Raw genomic sequence first — 27,777 nt, 5'->3', positions numbered from 1 at the left:
AGGTTACAAATTCCTGGAGAGGATCAGTCTTATTGAGCTCTGGGTAGGCTCAGGTGTAGTTTAAGGTTTGGCTGGAAGAATTATAGGTTAGTGAGAAAGTGTTCTTCAGATGAGTTTTAGTCCTTAAAATACTGCTAATAACATGTAATTATATGAACAAAATGTTACAATTTTTTAACGAGTGTATGGTTGGCAAATGTATGGTTTTAACCTACATCTACTTACAGTTAATCACACACCTATCACTCTTATTAAAAGAGAAATTTGTGTGGTCAGTTATTTTGAATGAAATTATAATGAATGAAAGCGCTTGCAAGTTGAAAACGAATAATCTTTGTTGTTTTTTTTCTTGCACAAATTTTATTCTAAGCTTTATTTTTAATATTATTATGATACTTAAAAGTCACGAAGTGGGTTCCCTGTTAAAAATCCCAGAGACACGTTAGTTATCCACATAATGTTAGTTCTGGAGAGACTCCTATGGTATAGTTGTTGCTCTCTGGTCTCACCAGTGAGTTTTTTTTTTTTTTAAAGGAAAGAAAATGTTGAACAATGAGAATACAATAAGTAAGACAGTGGGGTAGAGTGAAATGGACTATGCTAAAGGCCCAAAGGTTTTATTTGAATGTTTTTGGCAGGTCGCTGACCAGCAATCAGCCATGTTTGGAGAATGCTGCTTTCAGACAGGAGACGTGAAGTTAACCATGGGAACTGGGACATTTTTGGATATTAATACTGGAAATAACCCTCAGCAGAGTGTTGGAGGTAAGTAGTTAGAATTTATCCTACTTGTTATAAAATAACACCTTTTTTCACATTTAACTTTTGTGACACAATTTTCCCATTTTATATTAAGAATATTCTAACAGTTTTCATAATTATTCTTAGAGACAGTCAATCACCATTTCCTTTTTTTCTTTAAATTAAAAGCATTTAAAAAATGAGAAAGGTTTTATAGAAAAATTCAGAAAGATTAGGTTATTTTGATCAGCTTTCCAAATATTTACCTATAATACTTGTTATATTTATTTAGAATACCTTTCTGGGTCTCTAAAATTTATTTTATGTGTTATAAATTATTCTTCTTTTTGTGAATTTTTTTAGGGGTGGTACTTCTCAACTAGTGATCCATGCAATTTAGAGTTTTAATGACAATTGCTTGGAATTTGCTCTCCCTAATAGAGGAAATCCTGTAATGTACAAACCAGGAAATTTAGATTGTGTAACTACACCCAGGAGGGCTGGAGGCTCTCCGTCTGAGCCCTGGTCCCCTAACATGGCTACTAAATCTTTTTTTAAATTTTTTTCCTGCCTGTCATCCCTCCCAAAGTTCTTCCTTTTTACCTTAGTAGGAAAATGGAAGCTAGAAAATGTTCATCATTGTTTCTTATTTAGGAACTGTTTAGAAACTACAGATAAATGCAATAGCATAGTTCTCTAGAAAATCAGTCTCATAATAACCTTTAATTTCTCAATTAAAATAGTTTCTTTGTTTGTAGAGACATAGATATGCTTATAGCTAATAAAAGCTAATATTTATTATTCATATTATATGCCAGGCACTGCACTAAGTTCTTTTTATTTATTAATTCAGTTTATTCTTACAGGAGCTCGCTCTCTCTCTCTTTTTTTTTTTAATTTTTATTTTTTTGCAGTTGAGGAAACAGGCTAAGAGGTTAGAAACCTGTAAGAACACAGCTAGAAATGCGGTAGGGCTGAGATGGGAACTCAGACAGTGTGACTTTAGAGCCATATTGCTACAAATTGTTCCATCATAGATGTCTCTGTAATGAATTTGCTATTTACCATATGACTTACATTGTTTATTTGTTTGTAAGGCTTTTATCCATTAATTGGGTGGAAGATTGGGCAAGAAGTTGTATGCTTAGCTGAAAGCAATGCAGGAGACACTGGCACTGCCATAGAATGGGCTCAACACTTAGGTAAGTCGTCCTTTAAACAGATTTCATAGGCCAGACTCAAGAAGCACACAGGATCACAGATAAGTAGGGAATGAACAGATCATTCAGATGAAAACAAAAATAAAATGGCACAAGCTAGAAGAAAATATAAGATGTTATTTTTATGACATTGAGATAGTGAAAGGCTAGGCATTAAAGCCAGGTACTATAAAGAAAAAGAATAGGTGTAAGTATTTAAAATATTAGCATGTGTAGGGAGGGAGATGCTGTAGCAAAGTTAAAAGAGAAACTGGTGAAGCCATGTTAGAAAAATTAATAAGGATGACTCCCAAAATGGATAAAGGACAGAAAAATAGGTATTTTATAAATCAAATGACTATTAACATTTGAATGATCTGTCTATAGGTCTCTATAGAAAATTTTTTTTAAGTCTTTATTTCATTTTTTTTGAAGATATTTTAACTTGATACAGAATTCTAGGTTGACAACTTTTTTTGTTTGTTTTTGTTTATCTTGGTGGGGAAGGGATTAGGTTTATTTATTTATTTATGTCTAGAGGAGGTACTGGGGATTGAACCCAGGACGTCATGCATGCTAAGCATGTGCTCTACCCCTTGAGCTATAACCTCCCCTCCAGGTCTCTATAGAAATTGGTATTACAAAGTCATAGTGTGAAAATCCTTAACAGCATGAATATAGGAGAAAATCATAGCGGTATCAGGCAGTTAATGAATAAAAAATGTTACGCTATTTTTCTGAGAAAAAAATATGCTTCAAATTCAATAATCAAAGAAATACTCAAAAAATACACATTTTAAAACTGATGTCACCTGTCCTTATCAGAGATCAGTTAGTTTAATGATGCTCAGCACTGGTGGGCATGTAGAGAGAAAATCTTGTTTCCCATTGAGATGAATGTTAATTAGTATGGCCTCTTTGGAGGGCAGTTAGACAACATGTGTTATTTTGTAGAATGCAAACCCTTGGCCCTCAGGTCTATTCTTTGTTTCCTGAGAAAGTAATCATACAGGCATGCAAAAGGCATGTTCGTATATAGATGTTCAATATGGCCATTGGAAATAAGTTCCTGTCTCATAATAGAGCATTAAGTGAGTAAATGTCAGTGCATCCATATAGTGGAACATTGTACAGTGACAGATAACAGTGTTGCCTGTCTTACTGCAACCACAGTTGCTGCAGTTGAAGAATAGCTTGTTTAATTTTGCTTTTTTACAAAAAGCTTTATTGAAATATAATTCACATGCCATATAACTCTTATTTAAAGGGTAAAATTTAGTATTTTTAAGTAGTTTCACAGGGTTGTGCAGCCATCACCACAATCTAATTTTAGAAAATTTTTGTTTCTCCTTAAAAGAAACCATCATACCCACTGGCAGTGACTCTTCTCTCCACCAGCCCTAAGCTACCGTTAGTCGGCTTTCCGTCTATGGATTTGCCTATTCTGGACAGTTTCTTATAGATGGAATCAAACAATATATGGTCTTTTGTAACTGGCTTCTCTCATTCAGCAAACTGTTTTCAAGGTTCACCCACATTGTAGTGTATATCAGTACTTCATTTCTTTTTGTTGCTGAATAATTTCCCATTATACAGACATACTACAGTTTATTTATCCATTCATCAGTTGATGGACATCTGGGTTGTTTTCACTTTGTGGCTATTGTGAATAATGAACAGCCTGTATATTACACAGCCGTATTTCATGCCTGAGCTGTGTAATGTTACATACCAAAGTATTAACAGTCATTATCTCTGATAATTAAATTATGGAGAGGGTCTGACTTTCTACTTTGCTAATATGAACTAAGCTGATTTGTTTAAAGACAAAGCAATTCCACTGGCAAATGCCAATCCATTTCTTCCTTTCTTCCTTCCTTTCTCTTTGTCTATAAGCATGCACCCGCATTATAAGCTTAAGATTACTTATTTCAAAAAATGGTTATTTGGAAGCTTTTTACCGCTTAAAAGTCCCTTCTTCCTTAAATGGACTTCTTTTAATTTTTTGGACCTGTATCTTTAGTTAACTCCAGATTATCACAAGTAGAAAATATAGGTTGCATATTTCTTCTCTTTTAGTGATACCTTTTATTAATTTTATTCCTTCCCAAAAGACACAAAGAAAAAACAGAATAATTTCACATCATCATTAAAAAAAAAACAATTCCCAAGTTTCATATGACCATGTATACAGTATCAGTGAAAATCACTTCCACTGCTTTGCTGAGTTGAGGCTCATTCACTGTGACTCTCAAATGATGAAAACTCTTTCCTGGGAGATGAAGCTAACTGACCCTGACCTAGAAAAGTGATGTAGTTTCCGGTAGAGGCACAAGTCCCTCCTGAAGGCTAATTTCACCTCTGGTAGGAACTAGGACCATTGGTCTAACTGGAGTGAGAGAGAATTGGGTTGAATTATTTAATTTAAAATTTCAGTCATTGTCAGAACTAAACATTACTGTCATATATCTGTCTGAAATCCATACAAAAAGTCGGTTTTTGGACTTAGAAATTATCATATTAAGTGAAGTAAGTCCGACAGAGAAAGACAAATATCATATGATATCACTTATATGTGGAATCTAAGAAATGACACAAATGAACTTATTTACAAAATAGAAACAGACTCACAGACATAGAAAACAAAGTTATGGTTACCAAATGGGAAGGATCAGGGAGGGATAAATTAGGACTTCGGAATTAGCAGATATACACTACTATTTATAAAATAAACAGACAATAAGGTCCTACTATATAGCACAGGTAACTATATTCAATATCTTGTAATAACATATAATGAAATATATATATATATTCTTTTCAGATATATATATATATCTGAATCACTGTGCTGTACACCAGAAACTAACACAACATTGTAAATCAACTCTACTTCAATTTAAAAAAATCGACCTTTATTTGAATATATTCTTAGAATTCACTTTAGTGAGTATATCAAAGAAAATAACTAAATTACATTCAGGAGAAACACAGTGAGTGAGAGCCTGAGTAACTGTCATTTCCTTGAAGATTTGTGATCTGAGCCTTTCTGTCTGTGTGTGACATGCTGGCTTGCTCTGCTCTGAATGGTGGCTTCCTTCCACCTCTTTACTGGGTTGAACAACTCAGGCCCAGGCGTAAAAGCTCTTTTAAACCAATTTCATCCTGATTTTTAGATTTATTTTCTTAACCTTTTCACACGGGCTGGTTCTCACTTTTTTTACCCCTGAGCCTCCTAAGTTAACTGTCCCCTACAGGCTTTTCCTTTAATTTGGTCTGTTTCTGCTCCTCTTCACTCTTTGTTCTGTTTTGCTGTCTCAATCTTAGAAATATTTATATGTCTTCCAGCTTTTATTCAGCTAACAAGTAACTGAGTGTTGAGTACAAGCCTGGAACTATGCATGGTAGGAGACACCAGTGAGTAAGACAGACACTCCTGGCCCTCATAGTCTAGCAGGAGGTTGTAGTCTAGCAAGAAAGACATCTATTAAATGAATAATTGAAAAAAAACAAATCCTTAGTGTTAAGTGCCAGGAAGAAGTAGAATCAGTGATCTCTTTCTAAAGGAAGGGCTTTGTCTAGTGACAGAAAGGGCTTCTTTAAAAAAGTCATGTTTCAGGGGAGCCCTGAAGGAAGAATAGGGGTGGTGGGATAGATGGGGAGGCTGTTGGCCAAGGAGCAGTCCACGCAGAGAGGACCAGTGAGGAAGGCCCCGAGCAGGGAGGAACATGACCCATTTAAGGAACTGAAAGAATGCCCTATTTCTTTTCTATAACTGAGACAGCTCCCATCTCTGTAGTCCTCCAGTAACGTGGGTCCGGGGACGCCTTTTCCCCAGTGATACCACTTTTAATTGCTACTGCACGTCACATCTGCCGGCTCCAGGCAATCCCCATCAGACTTCTCGTATACATGTAGAATTACCCAGGACTTTTGTTTACTAGAAATAAAGGAAACTGATTTCTTCTCTCTGGGTATCTTCCCAGGAGAGATACAGCCTCATTAGAGGAGATGAGATAAACATTCTTTCATGTATGAGCTAATGAGGTGGCGGTGAATAGTGACATGTTACTGCTAGTGAGTAGGGTCTTTGTTCATGATCTTGCCTCCCTCTTGCTTCCTGCTGGGATGACACACAGTAAGATGAGTACGGCTGTGGCTGGAATGGAGCCCAAACATGAATGAAGTAGACTGCAGGTGCAGGGTCTGAGCAAGGCACCAACTGAGTATTACTGGTGAAAATGTTAGAGGCTGGTGAGGACCCTGATATGCTATGAATGGACGTTGATGAGTCAGGAGAAAATCCCATCAGCATGTGGAGAAGGAAGAGCTGGGCCTGCCCATCCCTGGGAGAGAGCCTGCTAACAGTGGACGTCAGGACCAGCTGATCTGAACTGCTCCTCTTCCAGGCTGGGGCGAGAGGTCTAATCTTTCTCATACTTTAATAAACCCGAGGGGGAAGGGAAGTAGCTCATTGTAGAGAGTATGCCTAGCATGCGTAGCACGCACGAGGTCCTGGGTTCAATCCCCAGTACCTACATTAAAAAGAAAGAGAAAAGAAACCCAAGAGCCAAGGATGTTCACTCCCTTACCTCTCACTACTTGCCGACCCCCTAAGCCTGACCTGAAAGGGCACAAAGTGTTTTAAGAATACGCAGCACCTTGAAGGAGGGTGACCAGTTCAATAAACCACAACAGGCAGCTCCCACAGAGGCAGATCTCATGGAAGAAACAGACGATTACAATAACAGCAACAAAAGGAAACAATAAATGGATAAAAGAAAATGTTGCATGGAAATGTTGGGAAAGTATAAAAAGTTTCAAAGAGCAAAAACCATGACATATAAAATGAAAAAAAATTAATAAAATGTAAAATGGACAGTGCTAACAGTTCAAATAGGAATCAGGAAGAATTTAAAAACAGAAAGGAAAAAAAAAATAGAAAAGGAAGCTGAAAGGTAAGAAATACAGAGGGAAGACCAGAGAAAAAAATATGTGACTAAAAATCTCTACCTAGATGGGTGAGAAATAACATCACAGTGTGTGAATGACGTTTCTCTTATTATGAGTGAAGTTGAACTTCTTTTCCTATATTTAACAAAAAAATATTATTCAAAATCAACTTTACTGTGGTTTAATTTACATATAATTCATCACCTATTTTAAGCATTCATTCAGTGAGTTTTGACCAAGTAGATACCGACATATAAAAATGTACAGTTATGGCTGTAATCAATTTATTCATATCTGAATCTACAGCTGTAGATTTATAGTGGTTGTTTTTGGTTTGGTTTGGGTTGGGTTTTTGATGTATAGTTCTACTAGTTTTAAGACCTGTATAGACTGAATAACCATCACCACGATCAGGACTGTAATTGATGTACTAAACACTTTGATCATCCCTCCAAATTACCTTGTGTCATTCCTTGGTAAATCCCTGCCCTGTTCTGATCTCTGGCAGCAGATCCAGTCTGTTCTCCATCCCTATACTTTCACCTTTTCCACAGTATCATATAAATGGAATCATATAACCAGTTGAGATGGTTTCTTTTACCTAGCATTTTACCTTTGAGATTCATGTTTTTATATTTATCAATAGTTCATTTCATTTTATTGCTAAGCAATTTTCTGTTATGTGGATATATCACAATTTGTTCATCCATCCTCCCACTGAAAGACATGTGAATAAAGCTCCTATGAACATTCATATAGAGGTTTTTCTGTGAATGTAAGATTTCATCTTTCTAGGGTAGATACCTAAGAGTGGGATTGCTGGCTTATATAGACACAATTTCATACATGTCATATAAACACATACATAAATAACTATGTTTATTTTTTATTAAAAAAAAACCCAAACCTGCCAAACTGTTTTCCAGACTGGCTATACCATTTTATATTCTTAGCAATAATGTGCATGTTCATCTTGCTCCAGTGGTTGGTATTGTCTTTTTTCTTCTTCCTTTTCTTTAAGTCACTCTAATTGGTGTGTAATGTTGTTTCATTTTGTTTTTGATTTGCATGTTCCTGATAGCTAATAATGTCAAACTACTTTCCATGTGCTCACTTTTCATCTGTGTATCTTTTTTGGTGAAGTATCCAAATCTTTCGTGTGTTTTTTATTGGGTTTTCTTACTGATAAGTTTTAAGAGTTCTTTTTAAATTCTGAACACAGGTCCATCTTGGAATATATGATTTGCAAATATTTTTCCCTTGACTGTGCCTTATCTTTTCATATCATATCTTTTCATGCCTTAACTGTTTTTAAATTGGTAAAGTCTAATTTATCAGTTGTTTTATGGATTGTATTTTGAGTTCTCTATCTAAGAACTATTTGCCAAATTAAACATAAAGATTTTTCTCCCATATTTTCTTCTACAAGTGTTGTAGTTTATGTATTAGTTACACATTTAGCTATATAACCCATCTTTGTATAAAATGTGAGATTTAAGTTGAGGTTCTTTTTAAATTAAGTTTTTTTTGCATATAGATGTCCTTGAGCATTTCTTTTATAGTATGTTTGTTGGCAACAAATTCTCTTAATCATCCTTCAGTGGAGACTGTCTTTATTCCTGAGGGATAATTTTTGCTGGATGTCAAGTTCTGGGTCAACAGCTCTTTTCTTTTAGTACTTCCACTGTCTTTAGACTATCATCATTTGATGAGAAACCTATAGTCGTTTCAGTGTTTGTTCCCTAGTATGTAATCTGGCTGCTTTCAAGACTTTTTCTTTGCCTTTGGTTTTCAGTTTTCAGTTTTATTATGGTGTGGCTATGCATGAATTTCTTTGTGTTCATCCTGTTTGAGATTTGCAGAACATCTTTTGGGGGGGGGGTTGGTAATTAGGTTTGTTTGTTTGTTTATTAATGGAGGTACTGGGGATTGAACCCAGGACCTTGTGTATGCTAAGCACACACTCTGCCAGTTGAGCTACATACCCTCCCCTGCTGAACTTATTGAATCTATAGATTTATATCTTTCCTCCACTGTGGGAAATTTACAGTCATTTTTTTTCCTTCATGTAGTTTTTCTGCAGTGCATTCTTTGTCCTTTACTTCTGGGACTCAATGACAGAAGTGGGCCTTTTCTTATGGTCCCACTGACCCCTGAGGCTCTGTTTTCTCTTTCTTGCTCTCTCTCTTTCTCAGTTTGGTTTTTTTTTTTCTATCTTATTCAAGTCGAAAGAACCCACCCACCCCCCACCCCCAAAACAAACCAGGGTAATTACTCCCCCTCTGTCCTATAGAGGCCCCTGGCTCCTATTCCTCAGGCCAGAGAGAGGGGGCTTCTTCAGAAGCTGCCCATTTTTGCACCTAGTATACAGACTCAAGTTTCAGGTTTCAGGTTGTCCCTGATCCTAGGCCAGGAGATACCAGAGAAAATAAAAAACAGGAAATTCGCTGCCAGTTTGGTGGTACTCAGAGTTCCCTGGTTGGACTGTTAGCTTGTTCTTTTGAGTCCTCAGATAACTTTTCTGTGTATTCCATCCCGGATTTTTAGTTGCATTCAGTGAGAGAGAGATAAGTCTGTTTACTTTAGAAGACTTTCCATCAATAAGCTCATTTGAGAACAGTTTAAGTGGAAGATTATTTAGAGAAATTCTTCAAGCACAGACAGAACAACCAGTAAAGAGTGTGAACAAACTAGATTTTCCCCCATTTCTTTGTCTGTTACAAAAAACTTTCCTAGGATCAGCCATCTAGTATATTTTCTAAATCTTGATTAAAAAATATAGACATTTGGGGGAGGGGAGGGTGTAGCCCATACACAAGGTCATGGGTTCAATCCCCAGTGCCTCCATTAAATAAATAATAACAATAATAAGTAAACCTAAATACCCCCCCAAAAATATATAGACACTTGGATGTGATTTTTTTTAAGTATAGATTTCAAAAGCAGTGTTTTCTCTTTAATATTAGTTTTTGAAGTGCTAGATGTATTTTGATGTGTTACCTGGACATTTTGGACAAATGAATGTAGCTTATGGATCTGATAACTGTCATTTTCAGTGAAATTTGTGATTATTATTAAGTGATCCTCATTCTCTTGTGTTTTAATCAGTCTTTTTTTGGGTGGCATGGTTATTAGGTTATTTATTTATTTACTTACTTATTTAATGGAAATACTGGGATTGAACCCAGGACCTCATGCATGCTAAGCATGCACTCTACTACTGAGCTATACACTTTCCACTTGTGTTTTAGCACAAGAGTTCCTTAAACTTCTTGTCTTGAGTTAATTCTTCATTATAATAAAAAAGCATATAAGATATTAAAACCCTCTAATTAAGGCTGTGTAAAGCCAGCAGTACTTATTATGACCAGCTCCTGAGCTTTTTCATCTGATCTGTGCTGTCAGTTTCACAAGTTTATTTTGGAGTCACAAACAAGACTATCCAAATGGCCAATGTAAAGGATTTCAACTTCATTAGTCAACAGAGAAATACAAATCAAGCCATCATGCAATACCACCAAATAGCTAAAATGGAAAACACAGGAAGTATCAGTTGTTGGCAAGAATATGGGATAACTGATTTGACACAACATTGTAAAATGATTATAAATCAATAAAAAATGTTAAAAAAAAAAGAATATGGGATAACTGGAACTCTCATATTGCTAGCAGGAGCCTTCAATTGGTAAAAAATTACTTTGGAAAATGACTTGGCAGTATTTGCTAAAGCTAGTTCTAAGTATGAAGACCCTAGGACTAGCAATTCCACCCCTTGGTATATAACAAACAGAAATGTATACATATGCTTTCCAAAAAGAATGTACATGAATGTTCAAAGTGGCCTATTTATATTAGCCAAAAACAGGAAACTACCCATATACATATCAGATGTAGAATAGTTGAATGAATTGTGCATGTGGAGAGTGGATTACCATACCAGCATGAGAATGAATGAGTACAACTTCTTGTAACAAAATGGATGGATCTCACAGGCAAGTTGTCGAACAAAAGAAGTTGGTATCTTGATCTGAGTGTTGGTTACCTGGGTGTATTCACATTGTGAAAAAGTCACCCAGCTGTACACTCCTAGGATTTGTGCATCTTCCTGTATGTAGATTAAATACTTAACTAAAAAAAAAAAGTATGCTAAATGAAATAGGTCTTGATTTTTTTTGTTTTATGAAGATTGGCTTTTAGTATATCTGTTTGTTACTGGCCCCTTATTGAACTCATTGATGGTGTAGTTTTTCAGTTGACTCTCTTGGCAGTATTAGGTAGATGATCTCTTCATCAGAGAACTGGAATGGGTGTTATCTACAGGAGAATAAATTTTTAATGCCAGAAAACACTTAGAATTGATTTTTAAACAGCCCAAATATCTTTAAAGGGAAAAAGTAAGGGCTGCTGCACACAGAGCCCATCTTAGAGGGTCTTCTGTCTCCCTTCCATGGGCCGTAAATCTCTGCAGTGGGGAACCCGGGTAGCACTAGAGCAGACTGGCCTTTGTGTTGACCCTTTTAAGTGAGCAACCTTTCAAATTATATTCATAACGAATTTTGATGCATGCAAATACAAGTTATATAACATAATTCTGTTTGTCCCTCCCCAGCCCCTTCGTTTTGTTTTAGAGTTTTTTTGTTGTTGTTTGTTTGTTTGTTTTTGTTTTTGCAGATCTGTTCACAGATGCTGCTGAAACTGAAAAAATGGCCAGAAGTTTGGAAGATTCTGAAGGAGTTTATTTTGTTCCATCTTTTAGTGGATTGCAGGTATTTTTAAAAAAGAGTTAATGGCAATTACAAACATTTCTCTCTTCATACTCACACCCAAATTTATGTGTCTGCCATTCCTTTATCTGAAATGTGGGCACTGGAAAGAACTAAGGTGAAAGTGGCATTCTAGGGCCGAGAAGCTGTGCTTTGACCTAGCATGAGTTCCATGAGAGGGCAGAGCAAATTCAGTTGGCTTCTTCTGTTCAGAACTCCTCTGTGGAAACTAAAAGTTGGCAGGTTTATTATAAAACTTTTACATAAGACCCATGGTTTCTTTATCATAACCAAAAATAGCCATTTCCCACTGGGGGAAAATACATTAGCAAATTGACATTCTTTGCTTACAGGAGGTATACCATTGAAAATTAGAAAAATAACATTAAGGTATATACACACATATGTTTATGTGTGTATTTTGCAGTTATTTGTAGATTTCATTAACTTTTTAAAAAAAAATCAGAATTTCTTTGTTTAACTGTTGTGGTGTGGAATATTGGTTACTTTGCCTAACTAAAAAGTGAACCCTGTCGGGGAGGGTGTACCTCAGCGGTAGAGTGCATGCTTAGCAGGCACAAGGTCCTGGCTCAGTCCCCAGTACATTCACTAAAAATAAAATAAAATAAAAAATTAATTAAAAAATACATAAAGAAACCTAATTACCTATTCCCCCAAAACAAAACTAAAAAGTGAACCCGGTCTTATAATAACCCTTAATTACAAAGAATATAAAAACAAATATATGTGTATATATATATATATATATATATATATATATATATATATATATATATGCATGGCTGGGACATATGCTGTACACTAGAAATTGACACATTGTAACTGACTATACTTCAATTAAAAAAAATTAACTGGTTTTGGAAAAACGCTCAGATTGAGCAATAAATTGAAAAAAAAAGTGAACCCAATAAAAGATTTGATTTTGTAATATTTAACTTTGTATTTAATTGAAAAATCTTTAATACTGCCTTCAGTTTTAGCATATTGTTATGAAGACTCTTAAAATCTGTTTTCAGTAAATCAGCTATATTTCAATTTAAGTTAAAAAAAATAAAAAATAAAATCTGTTTTTAGGTATATTATTATGAAGAGAATCCCCCCCTTTTTGGAATTAGTTCTTTTAATTTTCCTCCAAGTTTTTTTCTTTTGAAAAATAAAAATTTATCTTCTGTCTAGTCTATTCCATACTCAGGAAATCAGTTACAACAAATTCAAAATTTGAAAGTTTGGGTAATAGGATGTAGAACCCAGTGAAAAAGAATTAGATCAGGTGTTTTAAATCTCTAAAAATACCAGATTTTCAGTTTAGGCTTTAAAATGAGTGTTCTTTTAATACCTGTAATAATCTCCTTCTATGTACTTTATTCTAAGGACTAAAAGTTTATAAACTACATATAGAGATTGCATTGCATCCTCTTCAGGGTGACATGAGGCAACTAAATAGCACCCATGATAAGACAAGGAGAAAAGAATATTTGTCTGATTGAGGTTTAAGGACGAAGGTTAGGTGAATAGTTGTCATCAGCAAAGGTAGAGTTTAATTAGGTTCCTATAGATTCTTCTTTTTATGAAAACTGTGCTGGGGGACCTAGTAGTGACTTTATCTTGGCAACTCTGCTTTTAACTTCTCCACCGACTCATATGCCTGTAAAAATAATATAAAATATCTGATTAAGGAACCCAAAGTATTGCTAAAGTCCAAAAATTAGACAGGACTATCACAAATGTGGTTTTTAATGCCGTGTTGATAACGAAATGTCCCTGTCCTGCCATGATTGCACCCTGGCAGTATGTTGAGGTTGGGTGGGGTGGTGGAGGACCGCAGGCCCATCATTTCCTGGTGTGAAATGAAACTCTTAACTGGAAACTGAAAGTGAACTCAAACAACAATAGTGTGTTGATACTAAGCTGTTTGGAAAACAGTGGGGAGGATCACCTATGAGCGGCCAATGTCAACAACTAGAGAGCGTGCAGGCTAGGAGAATGGCAGGAAGGAAGGATCGAACATCAGTGACACTGCCTTTCATGTTAGAACCTTGTTACAGCCATGGCTCATGGCGGGCAGGATGCCTCAGGCTCCTAACAGCCTATTTCTCAAGGGCATCAGCTGAGGAAGGGGCATGGGAGGAACTTTGAGGAGAGGGGGAATGCGGGGACAGCGACTGCAGGGAATGGCAGAGGGCTGGTCTGGAGCATGGGAGCAGTACACGGGACTGCATCAGTTAGTGCAGCCGTTGTGGCTTTGTCTGGCAGGGCGGGTGGATTGGGAAGGGGATACTAGCGAAGAGCATCCGTGACAGGTATCGGAAGCAGGAATCAGCGATCGTTCACCTGACGTTAAAGTTTCTGTGATGACGGCCCTAGTAGGAGGGACAGGACAGGCAGCCAAGTGCCAGTCTTCAGAGCTTGAGGAGTCATGCTCCAATGAGGGTTCTTGGGTTTGCAAGGAACAGGCTTGCTTAAGCCATTCCTGAAAGGAGCTGGCTGTTTACATCCTCCTGAGCGCCCAGGATGGAAAGGAATCGGCAACTGACTGTATGGTTCTGTGTTCCTGTTTGTGGTTTCTGCTTCTCTGTGGGTGTGCTTTCCTCTTCTCCTTACCAGCTTTGCTCTGTGTCCTTTCGTCCTCATAATTTCGAATCGTCATGATTTTCCTTAACCTTCCTCCTTGTCACAATTTGGAAGTTAAGCACAGACTTCTTCCACCTTGTGCGTCCTTTTAGCACGGGTGCCCTCTGAGGTCTTTCCTGGTTCAGATTTCCAGGGGAGGGAATCTGATTGGACCACCTTGTCTTTTCAAGCTTTGAATAGCCTTTGAGTCAGCTGTGCTCACCCCTCCTTATGGTTGAGATGGTGGCAGTGAGACTAGAGCATGAAACGGGGCTACTTTAGACAAGGATTGAAGCAGTTTCCTGAGAACCCCTTCCTCCTTGGCCAGCAAATACTGTGACCTCCTCCTCTAGCTCTGTGGGACGTCTGCACCGTGGAAGGGCAAAGGGAGATAAAGCACGATGTGGATGTGGACTGACATGTCTGCTGACAGTAGATGCATAGTGACAACTTGTGGTCAGGGAAGGCTTGCACGGTGTCCTTCTGGTCCTTGTGGTATGGAAGCCTGGGGACCCTCCACTGAATAGCGACAGCTGAAGTCATTTGCCCAGCACAGAGCTAAGTTTGTTACAGCAACTAACCACAAAATAAGTGGAGAGACTGTCTCAGGGTGGTTTGAGGGTTAGGGGAGTTTATTTACAATAGAAGGAAATGTTCAGCAGGCATAGTGAAAGCATTATGAAGACAGTGAGTAGTAGTGGGAAGGGTTTGGGTGAAAAATAACAGTAAAATAAAAATTGGAGTGGCAGATAACCTGTGAATATGGACTAATGTCTCAGGCACTGTCCTAAATTCTTTACAAATGCGTTGTCTCATTCAGTCTTCTGTAACCCAACAAAAGTAGAAGGTAACTCTTTTCATCCCATTGTGAAGCTGAAGAAACTGAGCTTTGGAGCTGTTATATCACTTGCCCTGTGTCACACAGATAGTGAGCAGCAGGGCTGGACTCTGGAGTCCAGATCCTTATCCACTCTGCTGTACTCTTTCATGGTATAGCATAAAATATTCTGATGACAGGGATACACAGTTGGAGCCAGAGGAACTTACGTTTAGGGTCTAGGTTGACAAGGACAAGAGGCACGGTGGCATTAATCATCCTGCAGGTCCCCAGTAGATTAGGGTGAGATTCCAGTGGGGACCAGGGCCGGGGGAGCAGGTAGTCTGTGCCCTGGGCCAGAGTCTGCTGGTTCTGCTCAAGGTGCCAGACAGAACTTTGCTGAGTCCTGCTGTTCCTAGCTGGTTGATGGTTCTGGGAAGGTCACTTGGTGGGGTTGGCAGTGACAGATTGGAGGTGTGGCTGCAGGCTGTCTGCCCTGGCAAGTTGTGACCAGGCCCTTAAAGGGATCTTACCAGTGTTTTTCCTACCTTATCACCCCTGAGACTGCCTTGGGCTAACAAATGCAGGGACATTGTACCCTATAAAGAAATTTGTAGGTTTCTTCCATGGAATTTATCACCAACTCAAATTGGCCTGTTACTGTTGGTAAACTATGTTCATAGCTATTTGTACAAAAGTGACTTCAGTTCAATTATAACAGGATTTTATGTGGTATAAGTCATTTTTATGCATTAAAACAAATTATAGCACATTGCTGGGGACTAATTGAACTGGCTTAGCCTGACCCATCTTTGTTTTACAGTGTTTTACACTTGGAATACCATTTGGTATGTTTACTGTCTAAATCAGTTTTTCCTAAGTGAGTCACCAAAAGGTGTTCATAAATTTGAAAAATTACCAAGATATAATCACAATGGGAGGAAAATCATGGCTACTGTAAAGATAAGATATAATGGAGAAGTTCTTCAGTTAAGACATTAGGGAAAGTATTGTTTGTTCATGGATTCACCAAATGTGTGTTGCTCCCCTGTGAGGGGCCAAGTACAGCACTAGGCCCTGGAGACACACTAACCCGTCAGATGAGTTTCCACCAGCTATGCTAACAGCGCAGCAGGGAAAATAGAGTTTCAACAAACGATCACACAAATATATGTGATTATAAACTGGGGCACATGACATGATGGGAAGTTACAGGTTCCCAAAAATGTATAATGGCGGACTTTATCTAGACTATGGGGTTTGGAGTTTTCCCAGAGGAAGCTAAGGCAAGATTTGGGAGGGGAGTGGGGTTAACTAGGAGGAAGCGTGGTAGAAAGTTTTGCACCTGAGGAGATGACGTGTCACAGCCCTGAAGCTCAAAGGTACTTTTCCTGGGGACCATCATTTCCCAACAGCACTAGCATGTCCCTCTGCCATGACCTTACGTGAGTGTGTTGGAATCATTCTGTGTTTCCTTGTGAGACAGCAGGCTCTGGCAGAGATCTTTGTGTCTCATCTCCATGTCCCAGAATTGTTTTGCATTTCCAGGGATGCAAAGATGAATACAGACTTCATCTGACGAACACATAATTCCAGCTCAAGATTATGGCCTTTTAAAAGCAGATGTTAGACGGGTTCGCCTCTGATACTAGGCAGTAAGACTAAAGAGAAGAGAGAATAGAATAAGAGAAATGGGGCAGGGGGAGTAGCTCAGTGGTAGAGCACATGCTTAGCATGCAAGAGGTCCTGGGTTCCAGTACCTCTGTTAAATAAATAAGTCAATAAATAAATCTAATAATCTCCCCACCTCCCCAAAAAGAATAAGAGAAATAGAAGAGTTTAGTTTGAGAGTCTGTCACAATATTGGGTGTAAGTTATGACACTGAGAAACACCTTTTTTACATTATAGTTTTATCTAAGTTTAACTTACATCCTCAGAAAACCACTCTACGTAGGAAATAATTTCAGTATAAATGCTTAACCATTGGAGAAAGGAGGAAATACTAGCATTACTTTTCATTTTCCTCATATATAAAAGCGAGGCATTTCATGATTTGTTGCTCTGGGCTTCACTCCCTTTTCTTGGCATGGGCACAAACAAAAGATCCAGCTCAGTCCAATAACTGTGACTCAGCCTTGCTTGAGTTCTGTCGAAAAGTTACTCTAATAATTAATGTCATCTGGGGGCTGTCATTTATGATAAAACTACATATATCTAAATAAGCTTTTTTTTTTCTAACATGGCTTTGTGGTTTTTAAAATTTATTTTATTATTAATTGGTGGGGCTAAGTAAATTAGGTTTTTAACTGGTTATTAATTAATTAATTAATTTTAATGGAGATACTAGGGATTGAACCCAGGACTGTGTGCATGCTAAGCACACACTCTATCACTGAGCTATACCTCCCCCCGTTTTTATTGTATAATATGTCTTCAAGTCTGTGGACATAATTTAGAACAATAATAATATATTCTTACTCTCTCACTTTAGGCTCCATTAAATGACCCGTGTGCATGTGCCTCTTTCATGGGTTTGAAGCCTTCTACCACTAAATACCATCTTGTACGAGCAATATTGGAGTCAATAGCTTTCAGGTACCAGAACCTGCCCTTAAACTGCCCCCTTCCCATATATTACTGCAGTTTCTTTTTATTAATTTCTATTAAACTAAATTAAGTTTCTTAATTTTAACTATTAATATCTTTAGTTTGAATCACACTGTATATGGGATAATCTGTTCTTATTGCCAACTTCGTTACCATCTCTTTTTTTCATATTTAATCTTTTAAATCTGAAAAATAGAATGATTTTAAAGATATCCAGTTTCTTAAGCATAGAAGATTCAAAATTTGAACTTCCAAAGGTTTTTATATCATTATTCATGAAGGAGAATTCTAACTGTTAATGCTTCTGTTATACTCAAAGATTGACTCATCAAAATTATTCTTTATGTATATTTCCTGTAGTCTGGTTATTATGGGGCAGGTGTAGCTTATTAAAGTTAAGAAGGCGGCTCTCATGAATGGAGCAAATGGAACAGTTGTAATGTTTAAAATAATATTTTCTCTGATTACAAAATCATTATTTCTATATTTGATGATTTCTGTTACATGCTATTTATGGTATGTCATATTAATAGCTACCTATTAAATGGATGCTTGCTTTAAATTTTCATTTGCAGGAATGGTAATAAATTACATTTAGTGTTAATATAACAGTTATGTTCTCTGATAGCCAGGTGAAAAGCAGGAGGCCTTGAGCCTCTTGTTTATTTGAGCATCTGTTATTGACTTTCAGTTAGCAAAAAATATTTCATTAATATTTTCTTTGGCATATTTTTATAAATATCATGTAAATAAAACCACAGTTTTTATTATTCAAATTGGAGAGAACTATCATGGTTTGAATTGCCTCTAAATATCTTGTTTTTTTTTTTTTTAACTAGAAACAAACAATTATTTGAGGTGATGCAGAAAGAGATCCATGTTCCTGTAAGAAAAATACGGTATGTGAATTTTGTTTCTAATAGAGTTAATTAGAAAGTAGAATTAAGTGGCAGCTGCTCCTAGCATTTTCAGCATTATCATTATTCAGGATTTCAAAAAGAACTTACGCTTACGTCCTCTGCAGCAAAATACTTGGTCATAGGAATTTGGAGAGGAAGGAAAGCTAATTTTAGATTTATGGAAAATAAAGCACAGTGTGGAATTTGGGAGGGTCTTAACACCCTACATGTACTAGAAGAATCTTTAATATCTCTTTTTTTGGGTGTGTGGCTATCCTTTTAGCATGGAAGCATCAAATTTTCTTTGCTGGAATGTCCACATGAATTCTTATGTTAGCTTAGTTCACATGGCCTATTTTGAACTAGTCCCAGGACAAGCAGGGTAGGTGGGAAAATTGATGGCAGGAATAAGGAAAAATGTTTAAAGATTACCTAGTAAGGTCCTCTATCTTCAGATCAATGCTCAGTGATATAATTTTGAAATTAAAAAGTTAAACTTCTTGGGGAGGGTATAGCTCAAGTGGTAGAGTGCATGCTTAGCATGTACAAAGTCCTGGGTTCAATCCGTAGCACCTCCCCAAAAAACAAATCAATAAATAAGTTAACATAATTGCCTCTCCCCCCAAATAAAAAATTTTAAATAAATAACTTAATTAATTTAAAAAAGTTAAACTTTAAAAATAAAATCAAGGATCTAAAAAAGATTGTGTGGCTCTTTTAAAAAGAATAATGTTTTCATGCTTTTGTTGCAGTAATTTATCTCAAATGCCTTGCTCCCCACAGGGCAGATGGAGGCGTTTGTAAGAACAGTTTTGTCATGCAGATGACTTCGGACCTGATTAATGAGCCGATAGACAGACCGGTCCACGTTGATATGTCGTGCGTAGGTGCAGCTTCTCTAGCGGGCCTTGCTGTTGGTATGTGTGGATTTTACAAGAACAAGAGCAGTCTTGCAGACTATCTCTTACAGATGGCATTTCACCTCCCAAATCACAAAAATATGGAGAGTGTCTGGAAAGCTTTGGAGGCCATTACACTCTATACACATAAGCACATCACTCACAGACTACTCTTGTGACCTCCTCTGTAGGCGGGACATGTTGCCTCTCTTCCATCCTTACTGCACTCCTTCAGTCAGAAGTATGAGGCCAGGAAAATTCATTCTCAGCTGCTCTGGTCTTTGGCAAGGGAATGTCTCTGGGTAAGCTGTCTGATTAGATAAGCTGGTCTTTGGTATGAGAAACCACTCCATTCTTTTATTTATTGAACATTTATTTGTTGAGCACTTGCTTTATTCCCAGTCAATGCTGGGAATAAAGAGTTTACATGCCATAATCACTAGCGACTTGCTGCGTTGCCCTGCCGTGAGAGTCTCCAGTGGGAGCAATCAGACAAGTCAACCCATCATTATACTCATGTGATAAACCCAGCGAACAGCCGTAGTATTAAGCAACTAGTAGTGTGAGCTTTCCCAGAGGAGACAACATGTCATTCAGTTTTGAAGAGGCTAGCAGACAACCAGATGACGAAAGGATAGAGGTGAGTGGTCCACTAGAGAGGGCAGCTCGTGCAAAGGTACTGCCCAGTTACAGTGCTGGTAGGATGAGAGCAAGACTTGAGGCTGGAGAAGTACATGAAGGTGTGGTTGTGCTGGCCTGGTAAAGAGGAGTTTGGACTTGATCTTGAATGCATTGGAAAGCTACAGAAGAATTTTAAGCCGGAGAGGGACATGAATAGATCTACATTGGAACAGATCACTTTGGCCATTAGTGACAGGATTAGTTGGGAGGGGATGTGATGTGGGGAGGCCAGTTAGAGGGCTCTGTAGGAAGCAAGATGGCACTTGGGACACTGGGACTATTTTCACGTGTTCCTCTGTGGAAGGGAGGAGTGTTTGTACAAAACAGGATATTTTACCCTTGAAAGTTTAGGCTAATATTTAGCAATGAAAGTTACAGATCCAAAAAGCACAAAATCTTGATAAGTTCAACTTTATTCTACTAAAAATCTGTTAACTTTGAATAAAATTGAAACAGTCACTCTCATTTATTCATTGATGTTTGATTAATTCAAGTTGAAGAAAATAACTTTCCCTTAAATAATCATTCCCATTTACAAATTTAAATCCCTTTGTGCGTGTCAACTCTTTTAATATAGTTGATTTATTTTTAATAATTTCACTTGTCTGAGCCAACTCAGAACTATAACAGCGAAAGATATTCTCAAGTACTTAGACAACTCTTGAAGAATGAATAAATTAAGCTTATAATTACAGTAAGTCAAATGCTCATAAGCATTCTAATATTATTTATAAGTTTATTCAAATTCTATTTACACTTATCACCTTATAAGACTAAATACGTCAATTCTCTTGGACATTTAAAATACTTCAACAAACACATGCAGATTATTCTTACACATAACGCAGTGGCTTAGTTGTATCTCCTTCATTCTGTCTATATTTAACTTCAAAACTTTTCAATACAAAGGTACTTCACTGACCACAGGGAGCAGTTTTACCTTCTCAGAACAATCTGAAGTTTCTGGTTAGATTACTTCTCTCTCAGAAATTTGAGATCTGAAGGCTGTGCAAATCCTCTGTATTTTCAAAATTCATCCAGAAACTGGGCCTATTCAATACAAACTTAATAAAATGACTTTTAAAAGTATGTAAATAATAAATTCTGAAAAATAAGAATTTTGAGAATGTATTTTCACGAGTAGATTTATCTAAGTATAGTATACTAATAAAAACTATTTTTAATCTTTTAATAACGTCTATAAATTAATTAATATCTTTAAATATAGACAGTCTAAAATGCTGATTTTGTAAAAAGGAAAAAAGTGACCTGTCAGAAAATATTAAAAGAAAGAATTTTATGTGTCAGCCTTATTGGTAAGATAAAATGTACATCTTGAACACTTGTCAATAGGTTAATACTTGACTAGATGAGGTGTTTGTACCAAGTTTATTAACAAGACATTGCTAGCATTTCAGACCACGTATGATCTTCGTTATAAATGTGTTTTCTTGCTATTTTTTTTATTATAAATCACATGATCCTCTTTGTAAAAAACAATATATGCCAGAACTACAATTTTATCTTGAACTGGAATTTAAAAGCCTTGTATGAAATGCATAGTTTGAAAAAGAAACTATTTCTTGTATTAATTCCCAGCTTGGAGTGTTATACATATCCTACGGAGCTGCTGCTTACCTCAGAATATATGACAAGAAGTTTAATTTATCTTTGGTGTTTTTAAGTTGTATAAAAAGAAAATACACCATTTCTTACTTGGATTTTTTGTTGTTGTCCTCAGTAGCAAGTCATGAAGTGAAATGACAGGGTGTGGTTGCTCTAGAAGTGATTTGAGACCCTTCCACACAGAAATAAAGCTGATAGTTAGAAACCAAAAGATTTTTAAATCCTGGTGTATTTATTCCTGAGGAGTAATAAATCTAACAGAATTCAGAAGCAACAAAATATCCCGGATTGCATTCTGCAGGAATAACTGTTTCCCTTTGCACTCGTTTGCGTAGCTTTGTGAATATACTTGATGGACTCATAATTTGCCTTAAAAACTTGAGAGTAAATTTTTTCATCTGTAGGGTTTTGGACTGACAAGGAGGAACTAAAGAAACTGAGGCAAAGTGAAATGGTTTTCAAGCCACAGAAGAAATGGCAAGACTATGAAATGAGCATGGGCAGCTGGGTCAAAGCAGTGAGACGCTCCATGAACTGGTACCACAAGTTATAGCACTGCCGGGATGGCAGGAACGGCCGACGGCTGGTGGCTGGGGCGTGACATGAGACGAAGCTCCTGAATAATGGTACAACGAGGCCTGAGAAGAAATTTAGACTGAGCTTTGCCACCCCGGAGAAAAAGCACTGCTTTTTTTTGAGGCGGGGGGAACCCCTCATTTCAAAAAATCTAAACCTTGGTAAGATTGTAAGGCCACAATACCTCAGAACTTTTTAATCTCCTGTTTTGTAGCAAAATTCCAAAGGACATTAGCCATTTCCAAGCATGTTTTGACAGTCACGGCTCCTCCTCCTTTTTATACTGGGCCAATATGAACATATTTCTTTGCTATCTGAGTTAACAGTTCTGGGTCAAGCACCATTTGTGTTTTGTTCCAGAATTATGTGAAAGTGTTCCCTAATTCTTTAAAATTAAGTGAGCTATTTGAAGTCTATATAGCTAAAAAGAAAGAATAACTGAGGACATGTGGGATTTTGAAACATTAATGCCCTAATTTTTTGAACACTTAAAGCCATGATTGTTCGATTTTATATCCAAGTATGAGCTCCGTATGTCTTTCTCAGGCTTATTTGGTGATCCGTTCTTTCCTTGATTGGGCTTAAGAGATAACTGCCTTAATTTTTCCTTATTTAACCAAAAATTGGAGCTTCCTTTAATACTGAAAAAATAGTTTTAGTTAATAAAACTCAAAAGGATATTGATTCATAAGGAACAAGAAAAGGCTAGACTTTACTTCTTAAATAGCATTTCTTTCAAAAACTGGCTAAAGTATTAACATCCCATTTTTTACAACGTGCAGGTAGTAAATATAAATCTTGCCTTTCTTCCCCTGTTCTCCCTCTTATTTGTTGAGATGCTAACACAAACATCTTTTGTTTTTATCAAGTGCCTAACTGACAGAGCTTAATTTAACAAAAGTGACCTAATTCACTGGTGACTGAAGAATCGCCTTCGTTGGGGTATTTTACCTACCCAGGTATTTTTTTCATTTTTGGTCCACTCTACTCATCTCTCTGAGATTTGTGCAAGGGAGTAGCTGCCAGAGGTGATGGGAGTGTGTTCATGCTAGTGACTGCCCCTTGGCCACCGAGCCAGACATCCATGGAGAGGAGCAGGGAAGATTCTACACGTGCAGATTCTCTTGCTGGAAACAAGGTAGGAGGTGTAAGAGCTGGGTGTGGCATCAGGCCGGGTAACATTTTCTAAGGCAAGTTGACCACCTTCCAACCTGTTCTCATGTTATTCGCCCCTCCATACTTGTGAGCTAGATTCACTTTAGATTTGCAGCAATAATGTATTTATTTCTCTCTGGGTCAGGCTTATCACGTAAAGTCCTACTGTTAAAGAGCTAGCTGTTAAGTAATAATGTAATTAAAGAGGTGACTGTTGTAGGGAATTTTGCTGTTGCCATGGTATATACCCATTTCAGACAGATAATAGATATTAAGATTTGGAAATATTTTTGTTAAGTGCAGGTGTTTTGTTTAATAAGTCAGATCCCCTTATGTAGATAATATCTATTCTTGTTTTCATTCTTTCTGCTTTCCACGTTGTTTACAAAGCTTAGTGGCCAATTAAAAGCTTTCTTCTCAAACTCATATGAAAGCCACTTCGTTTTACTATTTCTTATAGATTCTGCTTCTCAGTGGGTATGACTTCCATAGGAAATAACTGTCTTTTTGTATTGGGATATGCTCAATTGTAACGTTATTAATACTTGAAAGTTTGTTGGTTCATTTATTTTCTGCATTCTTCTTTCTACTCATAAAACCACAAAATAAAGGAAAAAAAGCCTTTAGATAATGTGGGAAAATACCTTTGAATGTCTTTCACTGGAATTGAGCATCTTCTCAAAAATCAGTGGCAAATTTTTTTTCTTCTGTTGCCCTAGAAATTAATGTCTATTTTTAATATTTCTGGACTTTTTTTTTAAGTAACACAGTTTATTAAGTCCTTTGTCAGATTTTACCTAAATCAGAAATGTGTCCGCTTTTGCTTTTGTGGTTGTAGAAACTGTTCGTTATCAAAATCAATTGAGAAAAAAATCATCCTATCTTTCAGTTTTTTTTTCATGTGTATGCTAATAATTCAAGTTAAAAAAAATTCTATGCTAACATTTCTCAGCATGTTTTATTTTGTCACTATGGATCTATCAGAGTTTTTAAGAGGTCTGTAGCTATCTTATCAAGGTGAGGAATCTTTCTGTACAATCCTTAGAGTGGTACTAATTGCTTTTATACTGTAAACTTACTGATTTTTAAATTTTTGTATATCCAGCCATGACATGGTTTCTCAACCTCTGCATCATTGACAACTGAGGCTAGAGAATTCTTTGTTTTGGGGTGCTGTGCATTATAGGATGTTTAGCAGATCCCTGACCTCTACCTGCTAGCTGCTGCTGGTAGCATTCCTCTCCTTATGGTGGTTCAGAATGTCTCCAAACACTGTCAGATGTCCCCATGGGAGACAGTGGCCCCAGATGAGAACCACTGATGTAGTCTGTTGGAAGAAAATTGAAGACTCAATGAATGTAGACTGTCTATCATACTCCTTTTCTCTCTGCCTAGGAAATGGTTGTTCGCAGAAAAGAAGTGGTAGTCTCTTAAGATAAATAGAGCTTCTACTTTGCTGGTTAATGAGGTAAAGAAAAAAAAAATCTCATGTTGTCATTGTCTTCTGCTGTTTTTATCCACCCACCCCCACCCCCAGGTCTGTATCCTCTGCAGCCTTAATGAGTGAGTTTATGATTTCAGTATAGAATTAGTGTAGTCTGCAGATCATCTTTGATTTGATCTGCCTTCTTGTTTCTGTCCCATCTCTGAACAAAGGAGATGATCACTCCTTTTATCTGCCTCTGTCCAAGCCTCCACCAAACTAGAAGTTTCCTGAAAGCAGAAACTGTGTCTACTTCTGCAGAACTTGACTCTGTGCCTTCATATTTGTAGCATGAATTTTTACTTTGTGTTTATAAGTGCAACTTTCTTTTTGCATATACTTTTTGTCTTTGATCTTACATATTGATGTTACATACATTTTTGGATAGGGAGCAGCTTACACTTGTTGCAAAATATGTTTTGTTGGATTAAGAAGGACTACTTTGCTATGAGAACTGTAAGCCTAATACTTTTTTATTTTAAAATTCTTCATATGTTTGTATACTTGTATCTGTATTTGTGTGGAGACACACATGTTATATTAACTTTTAAGGTACAACTGGTGCCTTTCCAGTCACAGATTTCGTGTACTTGACTGCATGTGACTAACAGACTGAATCTTAAGAATTCCAAAGACTCTGGTATTAGAGGGAAGATACTTCAGAAATGGCCCCTTCTGCAAGGCACTCCTGCTGACGAGTAGTCTTTAATTAAAAATAATCTAGCTCAGGAGTTTGGCAATCATTTTAAAATTCTTTGAGGGGAGACATAGCTGGAGTTCCTCAACTTTAAGCGGTTCCAGATCATCCCAGAGATAAGCCTAGAAGGCTTGAATCTACCCCAGAGGATTCTTATTTCCTCTGGGAAATTTATAGCATGGTTCTCAATTAGAATTAAAATCCCAAACACACCCTGGAACTATCCGGTCCCAGAGTTATCATCTTGGATACCCAAAGCCAGGTTGTCTGGTTAAAACCAGTCTAAATGGGTAACCCCAAAGAAGTTAAAGAGGCTTCAGGAATCACATTGGTTTCTTAAGTTTTGGGTCCTCAGAGCTGTAACTGTTTTGGCACCAGCATCTATTCTCAGTCACTGGCTATTTAGTCACCACATTTCCAGGGGACCTTTGTCCCTAGAGGGATGCACAAATGAGCTTGGGAATGGCGGTGTTAGAGGCAGGAACCTGCAGAATGAGATGTTTCTGAAATTCTCTGTCACTTGATTTCCACTGTCCGCCCCTCCCCCACTTTACATTACACTTGGTTTATTAAAATAAAATGGCTATGTCTGTACAGATATCTATTTTGTTTAGAAAATAAATAAGGTTTCAAATTTAAATGAGCCATATCTTTACAAGAAGCTGCCAAGCAGTTCTCCAGAGGAACTGCACCATGTAACATTCCCACCAGCAGTGCGAAAGAATGATCCAGTTTCTCCACATTCTCACCAGCGTTAGATGTTGTCAGACAGCATTTTTCACTTGAGCCACTGAGATAAGTGTGTGGTTTTTCTCGTCGTGGATTGAATTTGCATTTCCCTAATTAATAATGATGTTGAACATCTTTTTGTGTGGTCTTTTGCCATCTGTTTATACTTTTCAGTGAAAAGTCCGTATCTTTTGTGCAATTGCTAATTGGGTTGTTTGCTAGATGAGTCGTACCTTTTCTAAGTAATATCTTTTTTAAAAAGTTAAAAAAAAATCAGCCCAGTGACTTAAGAAGTCATTAAGTAGCATTTTCAAATCTTTGTGGGCAAAATGTATATAACATTTGAACATGACTTAAGAGTTCTCATATTCCTTCCATACTCATTATATAGTGTGGTACTCATAGCAAAAAGTTTCAAAGATACCTTCACTTAGAATGGTAAGTAAAATGTATAAATATGTTTTGTACATAGCTATCATAATGGTTCTAATATTTTTAATTTAAAATGAGCTGATTTGTATAAATATTTCAGGGTGATTTTGTGGGAAATGAATTCAAAATGTTCCTATTTGTGCAAAATAGTTAATATAGATTCCAGTTTATATGCATCAATAAGTTTACAATCATATTTCTCTGAGATTCTTTACATATTTTGTAGTTTTATTAAATAGTCATTGAGAACCTCGTAAATCATCATCAAGATCTATACATAAAATCTAGAATGCAGAAGAAAAGGAATCTTTTTCATAAGTATGGGAATTTCCCCCTTCCCTTTTTGTCTACTTTAACTTTTGGATTTGTTTTTAAAAATTTTTTACCTAGAAATTCTTATTTAATACTATTTCCTGTTTGGGTTTCTGCACATCAAGAATGTCACAGAGAAATAAGCATATGTTAACTGGAGTTTGACTCAAGATAAATTTGGGCTTGTGTTTCCTTTTTAACTGGAAGGGGAAAAAATGGGCCTTAGTGTGGTTAGAGAAGAAAGGTTTTCTGTAACCTTCCCTCTTCAGATCCTGTTTAGGCTTATTCTATATTCTACATTCTTTCACAAAGGAAATTACTAGAGAAGAGAGTTAATTCTTTGTGGTGGAAAAGAAAAAGAATGATACAATATGTTGTGAAAATATACTGTCTATTTAAATGTTTAGAAAAATGTTAAATAACTGGAGGAAACATGATTTCAAATACTAATTTGATGGAATTAAACTAGCAGATGTTTAAAATCCCTTATGAAAATTATCATTAAAATGATTTGAGAAACAATAATGAAACAGTGAATGACTGATCGATACATGTGTATTAAAGCCATTTTTATTA

The 27,777-nt window shown here is 36.7% G+C and overlaps 1 protein-coding gene across 3 annotated transcripts in view; it reads left to right on the top strand.

The window, feature by feature from the left end:
- Positions 1 to 27,777, top strand: part of GK5 (glycerol kinase 5) — a 59,509-nt gene extending 31,732 nt beyond the window's left edge. For 2 of the 3 annotated variants that reach the window (XM_072958537.1, XM_072958544.1), the window contains 6 exons: positions 639 to 765; positions 1,839 to 1,943; positions 11,565 to 11,659; positions 17,597 to 17,700; positions 18,552 to 18,611; positions 19,395 to 20,656. In XM_072958537.1, coding sequence (XP_072814638.1) covers positions 639 to 765; positions 1,839 to 1,943; positions 11,565 to 11,659; positions 17,597 to 17,700; positions 18,552 to 18,611; positions 19,395 to 19,689 — 786 coding nt within the window. In that variant the 3' untranslated portion in view covers positions 19,690 to 20,656. Of the gene's footprint in view, positions 1 to 638; positions 766 to 1,838; positions 1,944 to 11,564; positions 11,660 to 17,596; positions 17,701 to 18,551; positions 18,612 to 19,394; positions 20,657 to 22,221 lie in introns of those variants that run through there. The other variant, XM_006202766.4, reaches the window with a different exon arrangement.

Source organism: Vicugna pacos, chromosome 1 (assembly GCF_048564905.1).
Source record: "Vicugna pacos chromosome 1, VicPac4, whole genome shotgun sequence".
In the NCBI taxonomy this organism is placed as follows: Eukaryota; Metazoa; Chordata; class Mammalia; order Artiodactyla; family Camelidae; genus Vicugna; species Vicugna pacos.
The sequence above is the reverse complement of the archived record's forward strand: the minus strand, read 5'-3'. Positions and strand labels throughout refer to the sequence as shown.